Below are 20,333 nucleotides of genomic sequence, written 5' to 3'. Positions count from 1 at the left end.
TCTATGCATAATTATATAAATATAAATATTCTCTATGTATTTATTCACCAATTTACGAGTATTTTCCATTTACTTATTTTTGATTTCTGTTTAATTATTTATATTTTATGATTAGTCTAGGTTTATTCATTATTTTATTTATGTATTCAAATATTTTAGAATTTTTAAATTGTAACCTAATTGTAAACAGTTATTTACCTCAGCTGAATTGAAAAATACCATTCGTCGATATTCCTTTCTTTTACAAACTTGAAAATGAAAATGTCGTTCAAAAATTATAAAACAATAATGTATAAATTTATCGTTACTTATTCAAATAAAAAAACTAAGAATGGCGGTTCGTTAATCATTCATTCTAAAAGTGCATTTAAAAAATTATATTTTTTGCTCACCATTTATTACATAAAACCCTTTTGATTTTTTGAAACTTTTTTTTTTCAATTTCATGTTACAACTATTAAGTGTATAATTATTCTTTATTAGTATTTTCTAACAAATAGTATATTAAACTTCCAATAAATGTTATTAGTTTACCCTACTGATAATATTTACGTCCGTTCGCCCCGAATACGAAATAGTGTCCGATTATATATACTGTATTTACTGCATATAATAATGATAGTGATATCTAAATTAGTAAGATAAGGTACGTTATTACCGTAATATGTCATGGCTGGCGTGGTAATTTAAAAACCTGTACCGCATTCCTTCGCTACCATATGCGTCATATATCATTTCCTACTTTACGTTTATACACGATGAACGATTACATTTCCATGTTCATATTTTTCTAAAATTATGACGAATATGGGCTCATTTTACAAGTTTAAACAGTCTAAACTATATTTTACGCGTCATAAAGTGAAATATTATAACATGTAAACCAATAATAAAAGTATTAATTTATTATTACGTTATTTACTTGTCCAATTCATATCAATATACGAGAATAATTGTATTTAGTGTTTCTTTTTTTTTTCCATGAAAAAAAGAAAGAAAACATTGCACACTGTTAACAAAGTTACCAACTATAAAATACAAGTATAATTTTTTACATTTTTCTATAATTGTTTGTTTTAATATACAAATTTCAATTTATTTTTTATTTAATACACTTTCAACTAATAATATTTTTCTTTTAAAAGTATTTTGATCTTCGTTCTAAATCTCCGATAAGTCAATATATTTTAATCATATACATTTATTGCATGGTAATTATATAATAATTTATACTATAATTGAGATTTAATTATTAATTGATTATTTGACGTCCCATAATAGAATAAAATAAATATGAATTGGTACTTACTTCAAATGTTGATACTAAATCATTCAAGAGATACATAAAACGTCTTCCATATTTGAACTTTCTTTTAAAATCATAATTTTAAAGTTGAAAATTTTGTAACTGCAGCAGAAATAAAAATATATACAGTAGCCGCCGCTTATTGGACTCACTTTGGGACCCGACAATTTGAGTCGATTAACCGAATGAGTCAATAAGCCGAACGATTCAAAAAAATTTTAAAAATGCTTAAATTTAAAACCGTATTTACTTAAAACTATGTATTAAGATTCAATATGTATGTATAAAAATAAAAATAAAATAATTAAATAAAATATGTACCTCTAATTAATAATATAAATTAATTTTTTGATAAAGTGTATTGATGTAGTGTTAGAGGCTAAGAATATGAGGTTAATATGTTTAAATTTCACTGTAACCACATGAGCCGTGCAGTTATCGACTAGCAATAAAACGTCATGATGAAGTTCATTGTCCCACTTGATCAGCCATTCGGTGAAAATTTCTTTTGTCATCCATGCATTACTGTTTGCAGTATAGTCTACCGGTAGATTCTTAACACCCTTGAAACACCGGGGATTTTTACTTTTACCAATCACAAGCAGTTTTCTTTTTTCACCATCTATACTTGCACAACATAATATGGTTAGACGTTCTTTACTAGTTTTAGTTCCTCTAGTTTTTTTTATTTTTGAACGCGTAAGTGTGCTCAGGTAATAAAGCCCTGAAATAAAGTCCAGTTTCATCCGCATTTAACACACAAGACGGAGGATACTTGGCGATAAGTGATGGCCATTCTGAATGAATCCACAACCATGCAGCTACATGATCGGCTTCTCCCTGTTCTCCATGTGGCTTAACGAATGAAATGTTTTCGCGTTTCTTCCATCGGTGAAACCAACCTTCTGTTGCCACAAGATCATCTTTGCCTATTTTTTTCGCAAGATCTTTGACTACACTACCTGCCGTACTAATTGACATTGACGACTGCTTGGTTTATCGTGAAAAGTAATTTATTTTATCTCCGCGATAAAAGCAAAATATGTACCGGTACCGACTTATTTATAACACGTTTTTCAATGTATGTACATATTTTCTTTGTTTATCTGATTTTAAAATGACCCTAATAACCGGTGTGTGAGTCGAATAGACGAATTTTTTGCTGTGTGTTAGTATATGTGCAAATCGGAACCAGCCGTTTTGAGTCTAATAGACGAATGAGCCAATTAACCGTGAGTCCAATAAGCAGCGGCTACTGTATTGGTTTGATAGTCTGTGTTTATTCTATTTTTTTCGGAATATTTTCTAAATTCGAAAAAATGAACGTCTAAAAGTGTAATTAATTATCATAACTTTTTAATTTACATCAATAATTGTGTTTATTTCACATTGTTGATTAAAAATGTACTAATATTAATATAATGTATGTTTTTATATCAATTATATTTGTTTTGGTATTACGTTGATGATAGTGAAAACAGTTAATTATAAATGTAATAAAAATCAATCTGTTAACTATTTTCTTGGAACGTAGCAATTTAATTTCCCAAATGTATAGTTAAAATAATAGTTGAGATTACAATTACTGATGTAAGAATATAATTTTATATATTATAGAATGATCACGCAAAACCAATATTGATGAAACAAGTTTCAGACAATTATTTTCTTTATGAAATAAAAGCCAGTACATTTTAGAATTTATATCATTTGTTTTTCCTTTCATTTACCTTGATGTATTACTTTATTAAATGCAATTTAATACGATTTTATGTACTTTTAAATAATAATAAATAATAAATACTCCTTTTTCTGAAAAATAATAATAAAAATTGAAAATTTTAAGTATGTAGAAAATAAATACCATTTTAAAAAGCCCATTTATTATAATATATTATTTATTATGTTTAGTAAATTTTTAATAAACAAAGCTTAAACTGAGCTGTATATAGTATTTATTCTAAATATATTATTATTATCTTATATGATATCCATGAGAATAGAAATTTATCAAAAAGATAAATTCATAAATTATTTTATATTTATTTTTAATTTGTATTATTTCCTTTAATTTCAAATTCTTTATATATCCAACATATTTTTAATTTAAATATTTTTCCACATTAATCAAAATATTAATGTTACGACTTTCAATTTTAAATTAATAATATATGGGTTTATTAAAAATAATTATATATATTAAAATATATTTATCATTAAATAATCAATACTTACTTCAAAAAAATAATAATTTAAACAATTAATGTATTATCATATAAAAACGATTATACTAAATAAATTTGATCTTTTTAAATAAAAATGTTTTTATTATTCCAAGAAGTAAGTTTTATTTTTATTATCATATAATTATAGCCAATTTTATTCAAAGTATCAAAATGAGATTTTCAATTTTATTCCATTTAAATTAAATCTATAGTAAATATTAAGTCATATATTTACTTTTGGTAACTATACTTAACCATAATTTAAATGCATATACATAAAAAGCATTATTACATAAAAAGTTATTTTAACTATTAAAAAAAGGTTTATCATATAATGTTTGGGCAATATATTTATCAATAATACATGCATATACACTAAAGAAATTAATAATAAGAAATACATTTTGTTCTTTGAAACTGATACTGAACTCAAATAAAACATGTAATATTTTGGTAATTTTATAACTTTAATTATCTGAAGTCATATTTCTATTGTAAACCATCGTAGTCAATTCGTTAAAATATTATGATATTACTGCCGATAAGAATAAATATCAGTACCATAAATTATAGTGACATTGATAATGACATATGACTTCGTTAATACTGTTATATTACGATTTAATGATTAATATTGGCTACGATCTATAAAATTTATTTGCTTTTATAAATTATAATTAAATAACAAAGATGGCTTAATATTTTGACAATGATTTCTGATTTTATAATGAAGTATTGTGTTCGTTTTCATAATATAAAAATCGCGTCTAACGTACTATCATTCTTGATCAAAAATACACTTTTTGCTCAATTTTGATAGTTTTTACTCAATTTATACCATTTTTAAACATTATCGTGATGTTATTTTCCTTTCGTTTTTAAAGTTTGATTAATTATTGTACACGCATGATAAAAGATCTTATTGTAGGTTGAAATTGATAATCTTTTAGAGCGAGATTGATAAATGATAAAAGTTGTTTTATAATTTACTAAAACTAGTATATAAGATAAATTTGAATTCTAGTCAAAATGATAATCGTTCAGAATTTGTTATTAAAGATGTTCTGAACAATATAATTACTAATGAGCTATTAGTACTAGCTGCCATTTAGGTATTACTTACTTAGATAAACTATTTACCAGTTTTAAATTTTTTTTATTTTGTACGTAAGAAAATATAATATAATCATATCCAAGTCTATTTTTTTTAATTATTAATAATTTAATAAATTTTATATTATATTTTCACACCATTATACTTGCGTAATACCTCATTATAAGCTTATTATAAGATATGTTCTTTCTTCTTCCTTTTTTCCTATTGCCTTAATTTTTTCTTGATAATTATTAGGGTTTTACAGTAATCTGCCCTTCCTAGTTATTGGAACTCCCGATTTTAAAATGCAACAAGACCTTACATATAATTTTTTTATGACTCATGATGAACCTCCATCATACAACTTATGTACGTTATTGATATTCAATCACATAATCATAAAGTGTAAAAAATACAAGCATTACCGCTATAAACGTGTGCACGTGTCAGTCAGAGTAGACACTTGACTATTCTGTGAACCTTCCCTCCCTCAACAAAATATTCAATATTATCACATTAATAAATAACCGTATTATTTCCAACCACTTCGAAACGTTCGTAAAAAGTAAATACATGTATAAGAATATTGGAAAAATATATTTATTAAGTTAAATGAAGTTACCTCATCCAAATTTGATGTTAATATTAAATTGTGTAATGTATGACTAGCCTACCAGTTATGTCTACGCACGCTTATGATTACCACAACCGATTACACATTTCAGAACCAATCAGCCAAGACCTTGGACTGAACCCATAAAATATTAGGATAACAATTTTATTTCTTAAAAAATCCAAACTAGATAATTCAATATATGAATTTAACTAACCCAAAAGTACATTAATGACCAAGTTGTAGTTGTGATGTGGTTCTATTGTCGTTGGTTTGGATTTTTAACGACCACCGTTTTGTGGCCGTAGCGTAGTTGCAATATATTCCATGTAAGTTAAATCTTAAAATCAACCAATAAGCCAACATATTTAAAAATCAGTCAGAACAAAAGTGTACTAAGAATGTACTTTGAGTACCTACCGTAGATGTTTTGGAAATTAACATAAAATTAATCATAATGCAAATGTTTCTAGTAACAAAATAATTTTATATTTTAATGTGCATAATTCATGTATCGTTTATATTTATATTTATATTTTACAATACGTAGCTTCAAATAAAAATAGATTATAATTTCAAATATTCTCCAAGTACTTGAATGTTAAAAATATACAATAAATAAATACGTTAATATAATGAACATACGTTCTAACATTTTCACTCTCTATAATTGCACTCAAACTCCAAGTGTATTTACATGAATTTCTTTTTATGTCACTGTTTCAGTCATAATAAAGGTATAGTTACCATAAATATCATTCTAGATGTCATAAAAACGTAATTTATAAATAATATATTTGTATGTCGTAATCGTCAAAATGTGATTGTCAATACATTCAATATCATATATATATACATATTAGAAAATTTAATAATAATTATCATCCTTTAAAATCTTATATCTGAAAACGAAATATAACTATGTATGAAAGAATAATACATCCTCAAAATAATATAATAGTTTTTAATTTTTTTCATCGTTTTTCCCGCTTAAAATAAACCAAAAATCTAACATAAAGTGTTTAAAATCTTTAAAAAATTTAATTTAAAATCTTAATTTAACACAATTTTTCACTTAATTCAAAATCAAAATGTATTTAAATCTCTATAATCTTATAGGTTTTCTTAGAAAATTAAGTATTCCATCAAAATTAAAATCTAAACTCTCTTTCCCCACAATACCTCTGAAAAAAGTTTTAGGAACTATGTCCTATATTACTAGAATCTGCTTATTTAATAATTTCGAATGGAAACTTGGGACGGGAAAATTATTTTAAAAAATGAAATTAGTTACAAATTACAAACTATATAATTAAATTACTTGTAATTAAAAATTACAATATAAAAAAAAAAAAGATAAATATTAGAAAATTAATATAAAAAAGTAAACAAAATGTTTTTATATTGTAATTAAAACTTTAAATAAATAAACAATAAATATATAGTGTAATAAATAGAACAGTATAAAATATAAATTTTACGTACATTTTAGATGCCATAATTATAGTTTTCCTTTTAAAAAAAAGCTTTTTAAATTACTTTTGAATAGCTTTAAACAGGTAGATGCCATAATAAAACCAAAAAAAGAAAAGAACCTTTCTACTGAGGATGAAAAATTGAACAAATAATTTTTTAATAACTGGATAATTATCTAAGCATTGTAATTTAATTTAATTTAATATTACAATACGGGACGAACCCATTAATACATGAATATAAAATTATAATAAAAATAGTTTTGTTTATGGAAACGAGGCTCAATTTTGGAGAGAGAATGAAGGGTCAGAGTTGGCAATGCGCATAAGACGGATGATCGGTGAGTGAAGATAGTAGTTTGAGGAAGAGAAAGGTATATGAAATGGAACAGATGATCGTGTACGGCGGGAGGGGATATTAAATGAGACACGGGATAGTGATTCAGGACAGTCAATTTTAGATGAAAGAAGATTGAATAGAAATGTCAAGTTAGCTGAATGACGACGATCGGCGAGGCTTTCTAAGGAAAAGAGGCGTTGGATTGGCGTGTAATCGTGAGGTGGATAGACTATCTTTAGTTTGTACGCTGCTTGACGGAGGAATTTTCTTTGAACCCTTTCTATCATGCTACGTGCGGAAGCGGTGGACGGGTCCCAGAGGACAGAACCATACTCAAGAATGGGACGGACTAGGGAGCAGAAAAGATTTTTTAGAGGGGAGAGCAAGTGGAAGTTTGAAGAAACACGGTTTATGAAACCTAGCAGTTTAAGAGCTTTACAACATATTATCTGAATATGCATATTAGGGCACAGGTTCCGTGTGAGAGTAAATCCTAAATCCTTTACATAATTATTACAGGTTGTTAAGGCGGTATTGTTTACGGAGTAAATATGCTCGATTACAGCATTAATACGACAAAAAGTCATTACTGAACATTTTGCTATATTAAGAGCTAGTCCCAAAGATTCACCCCACGCAACTAATCGCTGAAGGTCGTTTTGAAGAAGCTGACAGTCAGAGATGGATTTTATACGGAAAAAGATTTTCATATCATCAGCAAAGATAAGGAGTTTGGCATGCTGGAGGATGGAGTCAGCTGAGTTTACGAATAGGGCAAACAGAAGTGGAGAAAGAACAGCACCTTGTGGTACACCTGAGGAGGGGGTAAAGTGGTCCGAAGAGGTGGAATCAACAGTTACCCATTGGATCCTATTTGTAATGTATGAGCGAAACCAGGAAAGTAGTGGTTCGCCGATTCCTATAGAGTCTAGAGTCGACATAAGATGATTATGATCAACACGATCGAAAGCCTTGGAGAAATCTGTGTAGATTACATCTACTTGGCAGTTATCGCGAAAAGAATCATATATATATGAATGTAGACTAAGGTTACAAGTAATAGTTGATCTACCAGGACGGAAGCCATGCTGCTCATCAATTAGGATATGATTCAAGGGAGAACGAATCGAATTAAGAACAAGCGTTTCAAATATTTTGGATAAATGAGGGAGGATAGTTATGGGACGATAGTTTGAAACATCAGTTGAATCACCAGACTTAAATATGGGTCTAATAGAGCCAAGTTTAAGTGCAGACGGAAAAATACCCGAGTCAATAGAACGCCTAAACAATAACCATAACGGTTCTGCAAGAAGAGATCGAAGTTTGTATAAGAAATCACCCTGAATACCATCAGGACCAACAGACTTAATATTGCGAAGGGAACATAAGCATTTGTAGACGTCACTGATCAAAAAATAGGCATTAGACGGGAGCGGAAAGAGGTAGATAGGATGTAATGTTTGGGATGGAGTCGGTGAAGGCTGGGTGAACACGGAGGAAAAATATGCAGCAAAAAGGTTAGCAGAATCGGAAAGAGATGTACTTTGTTTACCATGTAGTGAAACACATGAAGGTATAGGTTGAGAAGAGCGGTTTTTTCTAATAAAACTCCAAAAGTATTTTGGGTTGTGTAATAGGGAGGACTCGGTACGTGAGACAAAATTGCGGTAGCATTGTTTGGAGATGAATTTAAATTTAGCGCGAAGAAGTGAAAAATGCTTGTAATCTGATAATAGCTGGGATGACTTAAATTTGGCATGAGCGCGAGACTTAGCAAACACTAGTTCTTTGAGCTCCTTAGTGTACCAAGACGGGAAAGTAGAGGGGCGAAAAGAGATTTTAGGAACAAAAGTTAAAATTGAATAATGGAGAGCATCAAGGAAGACAGACATGGAATCATCAGGGGAGTATGACAGAAAGGTACTTTTCCAATTGAAATGATTAAAGAAATTAGTTATCTGCATGTAATCAGCCTTACTAAAGTTATAAAATGATTTGAGGGAAGCAGATTGAGGAGCATGAATGGGGAGATTTATAGAGAGTGAGAGAGGTAATGTTTTGGTTATGATTTTAAATGATATTAAACATTTTCCAAATTGTTTTTGTGTATTCTCCAATAAAACAATCAATATAATCAATTATTTAAGATTTCGGTATTACAAAATTTTAAATAAAATTATAATATAAAATTCATATGATATAAATATTTTATTTATTGAGTTATAGATACTTTAATATGAGACTGAAAATTTAGTATAATTGAATGTTACGAAAAATTATAGCATCTAGATAATTAAAATAATAATAATAAAATTAATTTGTTCTGGGCACTTATCTTGCATTATTAGTGACATTTTGGTGTTCCGGCTTAATTCATTTTCTTAAAAAAAAAAAAGAGTAAAACTATTAATTAGTAATTACACAAATTTTAAGAAATTAATTACAAACTGCAAATTATTTGTATGTATCGAAATACCAATTACAAATTTCTATAGTAATTATAATTACTTATTAGTAATTCAATTACTTTAATTAAATTGCCCAACTCGAAAGAAAACTCACAAATTATAGTAGGTTATTAAATTTGTTTCTTATATAATCAGAATATTTAATAAATTCTTAAGAACCTTTTTTTTTTTTTTCAACAGTGATTTCGAATAAAAACTTATTATGACTCTTTTACGACAACGTCCACAATCAATTGGGGTTTTCATTTTTTTTGAGAAATGTAGTGTTATTTTAAAAAAGCAATTTTTTATTTATTTCGTCTCTTTCAACACATAACTTAAATCTCATTTTACACTTGCTTCATATTCGTTTAAGTTAATATGAAAAAGTTGCTAGACATTCCCTTTTCGTCGATGGACCAATTTTGGGAAAAACTGATTTCAAAATATATTGTTTTATTTTTTTTTATTGAGTTTAAACGTATTGATTTGCATACGTAAATGTCGAACAAAACCAATATACCGAAATTGCCCGATAACAACTACCTACAATAATTTTTTTATACTGGTTTAAATTTTAAAAACGTTTTGAATATTACGAGTGAACATGACAGATATAAGTTAACAGCAGGCTCCGTGATTAATCAATGTGCCATACTTGTATGATTTACTATACGTGACGCTATATGAAATAAATTCAAGCGACGGTAAAGTTGAATAGTTTAAGTATTAAAATTTTTTACGGTTTCATAAATATTTATCACACTATTATGTACATACAATAGTACTGTAGTAGATATATTTTTATTAACCGGCGTAAAGCTTACTGGCATTGAGTAATTTTTTCAGTGTATCAAAGTTGTATTACGTTATTTAAATATATTATTATCTCCGAGTTCACAAGTTGCTGGTAAATTTGGAGTCAAATGACCTAGCACAATGTAATATGATTAAGACGAAGTATGTTTTGATTTCTTCTAACAAACATAACATTACACTTTTCTTAACAATGAATGTACAAAAAGAGTTAATGGTGACTTGTTTCAGAACGATATATTGTTATCAGTAGTCCTACAAAATGAATAAATGTGGAACATAAGGAATATATGACAATTAATTAATTTTTTTTTTTTTTACTAGTTTCAAACCATTTTTGAAAATTTAACAAATAATTTTGAAGAATTTTGAGGAGAACTATAATATTTAAGAAAGAGTATTTTTCATAAAAAAGGTAATAAATGTAATAAAAGTTACTGTCTTAATACTGCCTATAATTGAGTAACATTGCAAAAGTGAAAATATCATTTATATACAAGGTTACTAAGCGTTATACTCACTACGAAAGGTTATTTATTGGAATTCGGTTATCTTATTATAGTTATTTAAATTTTAACTAAGTAATGGTTCCATTCCTTGTTGTGATAGAGATATATTTATTAATGAATAGTACACTTAAATAAATTAAATAATAAAATGTAAGCACAAAAGAGATAAATGTAAATAACAACCATATTATTTCTTTGATTTAAACTCAAAATAACACAAGGTTATACTGTATTGTGTCTTAAGATAATAAGTGATATAATTAACATATTTTAACATAAAATGTAATTATTCATTTCTCTTACGGTTCAGATATGAAAATCATGCGTAAATAATTACGAAAAGATTATACATTATGTGTAAGGTTACACTTGAATTTCGTATAATTTATTGATAAATAATAGACAAACTTAGAAACACGAATCATTGGCACAAAAGCGATGACAACAAGATCGTGAATATGGTGCACTGAAATGATAATTTGACGTTTTTTTCGTTATAATTAGACTAAAAATTTTCGAATTTCTATTGTATTACGTTTTGGGATGGTATACGTAGGTAAAAAAATACAAATTGATAAAATAAATCGTATAATATCAACCAAGTCAACCATCGAAATAGAAAAAGCGTGAATCGATGATTTGACTAAAAATTGACGGGTTCACTTGATCTGGGACGAAGGGTGAACAAGGGTTAATTGAAATGTTTACAACGAGTAATAAAACTCTGCATTTAATGTTCACAGACTTCCAAAGAGTACCAACAAGAGTACGACATGAGACGCGGAGAAGAATACTCACGGTTTCACGGGTACACGTACGACGGTGTGTGGACGGCGGCTTTGGCCATTCAAGAAGTAGCCCGTAAAGTGCACCAATCATCGCACGATAAAGGTACCCTTAACAGGACCATTGCGGACTTTCAATACAGGGACCGCGAGTGGGAGGATCTCTTTTTGGCGGCACTCCGAGACACTAGCTTCGAAGGTGTAACGGTAATACATTTTTCTCGAACGAATGCGTGCGCGTGAACTTAAAAAATGAATAATTTGAAATATACGATATACAACAGGGTCCGGTGAGGTTTTATAACAACGAGAGGAAAGCCAGCATACTACTGAAGCAATTTCAAGGTGAGTTTGAACTATAAATTATTTTCACTTTGAATTATCCTGCGTAAGCGTCACCTCTACGATGAGAAAAACGGTATGGATAGTATTAATGTTCACCGTACGATCAAGCAGCTAATTTTTCATCCAATCATGTGAACCATGACAAAAATTGACTTTAAATTTAATACAATTACGAATTTCAAAGTAAACGGAATATTGGCAAAATCAAATGGCTTAATCGTAAAACCACATAAATTAGACATTAATCGTAAGGTTGGATTATCACAACATAAAAATAAATCAAACTCTATTATTGTCCTAACTAACAAAATCGCGTGAATAGTAATGTATAGAATAATATATGTTGTGCATTGCTGCCTAGAGTTGTAGAAAAAATAAATTTATCGTACCCCACCAAATACGTCACATAATGTATGCTGAATATTCATCTCAATTATCGCAGTGGCAGGTTACCGCTCGATTAACTCTGATGATACAACAAAACCACACTTTATATACTATGCTCACCGTATGATTTGTATTATATTATGCATACGCGTGCACGTCATTGTTGTATAATGTACATATAGTGTAGTAGTCGGTAAATGCCAACTATCACAACACGAACACGTACGAGTACATGCATACCGCATTAAACGTCTATAGTTATGTGTTATTTATATTATATAATGGTACTTTTAAATCACACTTTAAAATATTATAATTTCATAAATCATCTCTTAGGTACAGATTTCAATACAAAATGCCTTTTTTTTTTCGCTCTTAAAATTGATTTAAAAACATAAAACTCGTTTGATACATCAATAGGAACTTTAAAAATAAATTCGTATGTACAGAAGTAAAATACTGATTCCAAATCTACCGGTGAATTGAACAGACGATTTACTTACGATGTGTAGTATTGACTTAGACATATCGAATACTGTCACGAAATTAACCACCTATATTATCCATGAACATTACAGAATCGATTATTTGTAAATCAAAATCATGTAGAATTACTATGAACGTGTAACAAAATCGACGGTTATGACCTATATGACTTGACAGTCTAGTTTTTATGTTTTATTTTTAATAATATTACATTTTGTAATTTACAAAAGTTATAATAATTTGTATGTTGATTACGAAAAATTCGTTCTATTCGTTCGAAACTTGTTTTTGAACAACATTTTTGAAGTGCGATTGAACAATTAAAAAACAATGCTCTGGCAAATTCAGCCCATAAAACCGTACTTTTTCAACACTTTTCGTCTACATTTTTTAGAACCCTGCTTTTACTTTACTAAATTATCACCTGTACCCAAGTATTCATCACCGAGTCTTTCTTGTGGAACGAGTGCACTGGATCAAGTCTCTCGGCCGCAAAAAAAATAATACTTCTTCGGTGCGCGTCGAGGACATTCATCATCCACATTTACTGTTAACACCCGTAAACCCGTGTTCTCTCGCACGTCCATCCATTACATCTTGCAAACGACACAACGATCTTCTTGCGCATTAGTTCCAGAACGGCTGTAACTGCTTAGAAAACGATTTGAGTGCGATGTACGATAGGGACTGAAATGTGTGGGAGTCGGGACATTGTTCAACGTTTTCATTGCTCGAACGCAGTATTTCCCAGTCTACTTTGTATCACAACCTCTTTGTAGATTTTTAAGAATCCTACGTCCACCCTCCTTATTTCCTCTGCGCATTTAAATTTAACGAAACAAATTGATGGCTTTTTTTCTGTTTTAATATTTAATTTTAATATGTAATATAAAACAAGTCATTATTAAGTGCTTACTTTCTTACCACATTTATCCGAATAATTTAAATAAACCGTTTAGCATGACGATTGATTGCACTTCTCCAGCAATTTTTTCACATCCCCCCTCCCTCATTCCACCGTGAAGGCTAACCTTTCCCAACTAACCAACCTCGCCAAACTCAAGTTGTGAAACAATGTGTTAGCGTTTGTTTTAGCACCCTACTAACCGGGAATGTACCAGTAATGATACGAGTACCTACGTCTGTTTTTTGGTAGGTTGTCTAACCTGTAAATTTTTCGATCCAAAATTTCGTCCTCAGTTATTGCACCAGTACACAGTGGCGTACATTCAATCTTGCTCTGGTGGGGGGGATTAACAAAATAAATCGTTATATATTTTTTTTTCGTTGCATGCACAGATAAATAACTACTATAAATAGATATTATTTTATACAACTTTTTTACCAATTTATAGTTTACTTTTACATTACAGTAAATTAATAGCTATTGGAATATAAAAACAGCATAGTTAACAAAACTTTTCAAACATCTATCAATATAATTATTTAATTATTATGATATTTGTATACTTGTATATTTTAAGTTCAAAACGTAATAATGAAACTACGAATATATTACACGTCATCAATAGTAAAACAATTTTCTTTTTCTTTTTACGTGTTTGAACCCGTAACCTCTCCCCCCGTATGAACACCACTGCTGGTATATTAGGCTGAGTTCACATTGAATCGTGCCCTGTAAGACAATTATTACTTATAACGATGCACGACGCATAAAGAGCGTCTACGTAGTCAACCAATAGCCACCGTATACGCCATGATACACCCGCCAATAGCGTCGTAATCTTTTAAGTTCACGACTCACACCCCATTTGAACATATGTGCTCATGATAAATGGCACTAATCGTCTCTACCCTATTGATTATATATTGACTATATCGTCTCTATATTATGAGTTAATATGTGTATTAACAATTAAAATGAATTAATATGCACATATTGAATAACATCGATAGCATATTGATATTATCCATAGTATCACCAGTAAAAATACACAAAAAATCATAGAGCTATGTCAAATACTTAAACCAAAAGTTTTACGACGCTGACCAGCTGACCATGGTCTCATCTCAGAAATAACATAAAATGAAAAGTGGACACGTCCAAAATCATCGCTCCCAAGACCAATATAATATAATCTCGCGGAATCCTATTCTTGGCCTGCACATGTGTGATTATACTCACTGGTATTTCCGACTCAACACTATGGAGAATAAACGAGTATAAGTCCGTATAGCGGCGCTCGGTTCCATTCTATACTGCCAGTAAGGTCCAAACTCCAGTTCATTTGTGAATTCATCGTTAACAGACGACAGGAAGGAACCTAGATCCAGCCAACACGTAACGAGGTGGAGTCTCACCGCAGCTCGCAATCTCCGTTCAGTTCAATTGTCCTCCGTGCCATTAACCACTACTAATAATACTAATAACTACCCATTATATTTCAATACAACGGGATCAACCTTCGTGAGTAGATCAACAACATCACAAACTTGTATTATGTAATATGATCATTTATTGTATTTTATGTTCGCTCTTCGGAGTACTTGTAATTTAACAATTATACAGTGTTCATATATATACAAGTATGTAATATTTACTTAAGACTAATGAAATTCTGTTCAATAAACTTAAGTTTTACGTTCCGTTACACACTGATAAACCTTAACCATAAAAAGATTATATTCACAATTATACCACACATTATGGTATAAATTGTGTTTATAGCACTCTACTGAAGTAACTAACCACGCGCTATCGCGAAGTAAATTCGACAAACTTTTAAAGATGCTATAATCAAATGATATAATAAATAATTAATATGTTATACAACATGTTGCGTTAAATAAATAATATATTTCTTGTGTGCATTGACATCGTGCGTTTTGAAGCTCGAAGAAAGTATTTTCATTTTGTAATATACTTTTCTCCTTGTCTGCCAATTAGTCTTTTAGGTTTTTCGGTGTACTTTATCAATACTATACTTTATCTATCCTATAAGTAAACCACTTACCAGACGCATACTATTGGCCAATATACGTCAAAAAATGTAGTTAATATTAATAAGTATATTTTTAAATTTTTCTTATGACTCGAACCATTTAAGAAGGTTGCGTATCACGTTCGATATCTTTTGAATAATTTTAGATATTCGTATATTAATAACAAGATCACCTGTTAGAAAAAGAATCTAAAATTATTACTAAATCGATACCATTAAATTAATGGTGCACTGAAGGCAATTAAATACAAGTAAAAGTATTTTTTTTTCTATTAATCAGCAATACATTTGCCACTTGGAAACACCGTAAGGTAGTACTTCAAGTAGCGAATCGCCGTCATTTATTGAAAAATACAATAATAAAAGATCACCAATTCGAATGGAGTGTAAAAGAGACGAATCCCCTCTTACGACCCCTCTCATAGAGCATTACACATTGTTACATGTCTAACCAGTATCGAGCTATGAAAAGAAAAAAAACTTACAATTTTTTTATCCAAAAATCAGTCGTCTTTTTTAGACTTTTCTTATTTCCGATGGTGTATTCATACTTAACTACAATACGTTGAAATCTTATTTCGTTAGTCGATTGAATGTTATTTAAAATTATGCACAATATTATTTTATGTATATATGTATACACACACACACATTTATATATATATATATATATATATAAACCAAAAATAAGTAAAAGATGGATAACTTGAATAATCTCATTGGTCCGAGAATTTTCATTTGAAAATTGTATTTTAATCATTATCAGGTATTCGTAATTCTAAATTTTATATTTTACGAAATTAATACGACAAGTACCAATATATGGTAAAGTGATAAAACGAAATTATTAAATTAACAAAATATGTATCTTGCAAATAAAATAATATAAATTTAATAAAAATAGTAATAATAATAACAATAATAATAATGATAACAAATATTATACTAGGTAAAACAATAAAACAATTTAACTTATTTAATTGACAAAGGCAGTATTATACTGTAAATAATGAAACCAAAGAACTACATAACATTTTTATAATTTCTTTTTTTTCTAAAAAGGTAATTTCTACGAAATTATAATTATAGTAATTATAATCTGATTTAAACGGCCTCCAGCAAATGTGTCGTTGGAACGTCGTCGTTTCATGGTCCCGTAAAGAATGATTAGTCTTCTGAAAATAATAAAATGTACATTAATAATAACTCCTATAGAAGAAAGTATTTTGTCGTTACCATGATTGGTATAAATTCAAACAATAACGGATTAAATATTTATTATTAAGGCTCTCAAAATATTATGGCATCATTTATTATACTTCGACTTAACCTTTTGATACATAAAATAATTTTAAAATGTTTTCTTCCAATTATGCAATATATTTTTTATTTTATTAAATTTTATTTTCTTTTTACCTTCCTAAAAGTTATTAATTATCTGTCAATTACCTGTATTATTATCTATCGTATCATATTCATTTTTCACATTTGAAAAAACAAAACGATATGTATACTTATAACTTTCATATACAGATAATATTATTTATGGAGCCTAGTTTATTTACTTCGCCGGAGCCCTTTACTATCTAGTATGCCTCTGATATAAATAGAAATGTTTCATGACATAATAGATAATGCTATCAACACGGATAGTACTTAAGTAGAATCATTGAAATTCTAATTAAAAAAGCTTCTATTATAGTTTATCCAATGTTTAGTAAAATGATACCAACAAAAGTCAAGTTCAAATGTAAAATTAATAAATTATGAGGGTATACAATTAACCTATATTTTGATACCGAAAATTAAATATTGTTGATACTTTGATAGTGGACAATATTCAAATGAGTTATTAAAATTATTGTTTTTCGGCCATAAAAATACGCCATGTCATTAGAAACCAATTATTTCTAATTTTCGAAAATAGCAAAAGTATAACGTTAATTATTTTTATCCTCGGTGCATTTTTAATCCTAAGTATGTATTGCCAAATTTTCAATTCAACTATAGTATTCAACGAATTTCACTATAGACTATAAATGAAAAAAATTAAGAAGCTTATGACATTCGATGCGTTGAGCTGCTTATATTACTTCACTTCTGTATAATCCAGTTGATAGGACAACACTCTTATAATGTCTAAATATTATAATAATAGTGTTATTTGATTTTATATTGTACCACTGAGCCAAAATTATTATTCCGCTTCCCCTTTCGTTTCTATAGAAACGCTATATACTTTTATCTTGGCATGTCTAATATTATACGAGAGCAAAAAAAATCTAAATGGGAAAAAATACTATTTCAACTATGAAAAAATTCCACGTATTACAAGAAACGGGAGAAGTTTAAAAGTGCAAGCTGTAAAGATTTTATAATTCTATCCTAGTACCGAACGAATAGGGTTGTCATTACAACGCGATAAATCTATTTTAATATTATAATATACAATATTTGTGTAACATCTACCAAAAGATTCCATTCCGAGAATACGCCTCCATCAGTACTAGATCTATAATAGATATCGAAGAATATTTTATTACTTTACTGGTATAGGTATATATATATAATATATTTTATGTTGTTATATAAAATAATATCAAATCGAAAATAATAAAATTATTGAATACTATTTTAATGGACTGAATAAAATATTTTGCCGTCTACGTAGTTTTAATTAATGTAATTCGAGTTTAAATATAATCTAGATACATTGTACGCTGTAACATTATTCCAATGGAACTAAATGCATATTATTTTTTCAATACATTACAATTTGCGATTGAATATTCTTAAACGTACATAATGTTCGCTTCTATGAATCTAATTATTTATATACGAAAATATGTAAATATGTTTTGCTAAAAATCCATCCTTATATTATAATTAGTGCTGTATATTATTTAGATCAGAATGGTCCAACCCGTGACCCTCGATGCCTTTTTTTTGCATCCCCCCCCTCCATCAAGGTTAAATTAATTATTTACTTTATTAATTAAAAATTAAAGTCACAATAATATTTTAAAAAAATCTTGATATTATCATATACATTTTACATTTTATATTTATAGTTTATGACGTTTACGCTATAAAACGTAAAAATACGACGGGAGTTTCCGTGATAAGATTTTAATAAACATGAAGAATTACTTCAAATAAAACTATTAATTACTGGAAATAGGGTTATAGATATATTTGAATAATTGAAAAAAATTATTTCAGATTTTGGTTCGTTTGACAAATGCACTGTTTAATTACTGATGGTGCACCAGCTATGATTGGCATACATACTGGTTTAGTAGGAAATTTAAAGCAAATAGGGCTAAAATGTTTATTTATTAATTGCATTATTCACCAAGAAGCGCTTTATGGCAAATTTGTTAAAATTAATGAAACTATGAAAAAAGTGATAAGCATTGTTAATTATATTCGTGGTAGTAACAAAGCTCAAAGACACAGAGCATTTATTAGATTTTTAGAAGAAATGGAGAGCGAGTATGGTAATATCCCGTTACACTGTGAAGTTAAATGGCTGAATACAGGAAATTGTTTGAAATCTTTTTTTTACATTGTGAAGTGAAATTTTTGAATTTCTTAAACCTAAATATATTGTACAACAGTTTTATGAAGATTTACAAAGTAAATTCATGAAGTATCTTGCTTTTTCACTGATTTGACATCTCATTTAAATATTTTAAATTTAAACTGCAAGGAAGAGGACAACATATATGTCAACTTTATAGTAATATTGAAGGTTTTCGGAAAAAATTAAAAATATTTAAAAACACATTAGAAAACAATGACACTACATATTTTCCATCATGTCAAGAAATTAAAAAAATTGAAAATCAATTGGTTTGCTAAATTGAATTTAAAAATATATTCACAGAACTACCTAATAACATAATTTAATTCATGATTTAAAGATTTTAATGTATTGAAACCTAAATTTGAATTATTTAACAACCCATTGATAGTTGATACCTCGAAACAACCTCCTGATTTTCAAATAGAGATATGTGATTTATAAGCAGACTGTTTTCTTCAATCAAAAGTAATTTGCCTCCTGAAGAGCTTTGGAAACTGTGTTCGCAAGAAAAATTCTCAGCATTACGACATTTTTCTCTTGACATTTTGTCATTATTTGGAAATAATATTTGTATTTGTATATATTTGTGAATCGTTTCTACGATGAATTTAATAAAGTCAAAATCAAGAAACCGTCTTCTAGATTCATCTTTAGAATCGTGTATTAGGTTAGCCATAACAGGATGCTCAATTGATTTCGAAAATTTGGCTAATGAAAAACAATGTCAATCATCACATTAATTAATTAACTAATTTTAATTATTAGTAACTTACACTGTAATGTAATTATGTGCGTATAATATAAAATTATAAAATAAAATATAAATAGATAAATTATAATTTTTTTTTCTTCTGGCGACCCCCGGTGTGTTTAAAAAAGTGTTGAATTGGCCCGCGAACCACAAAAAGTTGGACCACCCTGATCTAGATAAATTATCTGGATAATTTA

At 28.5% G+C, this 20,333-nt stretch overlaps 1 protein-coding gene across 4 annotated transcripts in view; it reads left to right on the top strand.

Moving 5' to 3' along the window:
- The window catches only part of LOC112687089 (gamma-aminobutyric acid type B receptor subunit 2), a 466,487-nt gene that overhangs the window by 411,961 nt on the left and 34,193 nt on the right, over nucleotides 1–20,333 (top strand). For all 4 annotated transcript variants that reach the window (XM_025559630.1, XM_025559633.1, XM_025559632.1 and 1 more), the window contains 2 exons: nucleotides 11,574–11,822; nucleotides 11,900–11,960. In XM_025559630.1, the coding sequence (XP_025415415.1) occupies nucleotides 11,574–11,822; nucleotides 11,900–11,960 (310 nt within the window). The remainder of the gene's footprint in view (nucleotides 1–11,573; nucleotides 11,823–11,899; nucleotides 11,961–20,333) is intronic.

The sequence above is a fragment of the Sipha flava genome, unplaced genomic scaffold, assembly GCF_003268045.1.
Source record: "Sipha flava isolate LNK unplaced genomic scaffold, YSA_version1 330_pilon_pilon, whole genome shotgun sequence".
Taxonomy (NCBI): Eukaryota; Metazoa; Arthropoda; class Insecta; order Hemiptera; family Aphididae; genus Sipha; species Sipha flava.
Note: the sequence above shows the minus strand (reverse complement) of the source record. Positions and strands in the feature narration are given on the sequence as shown.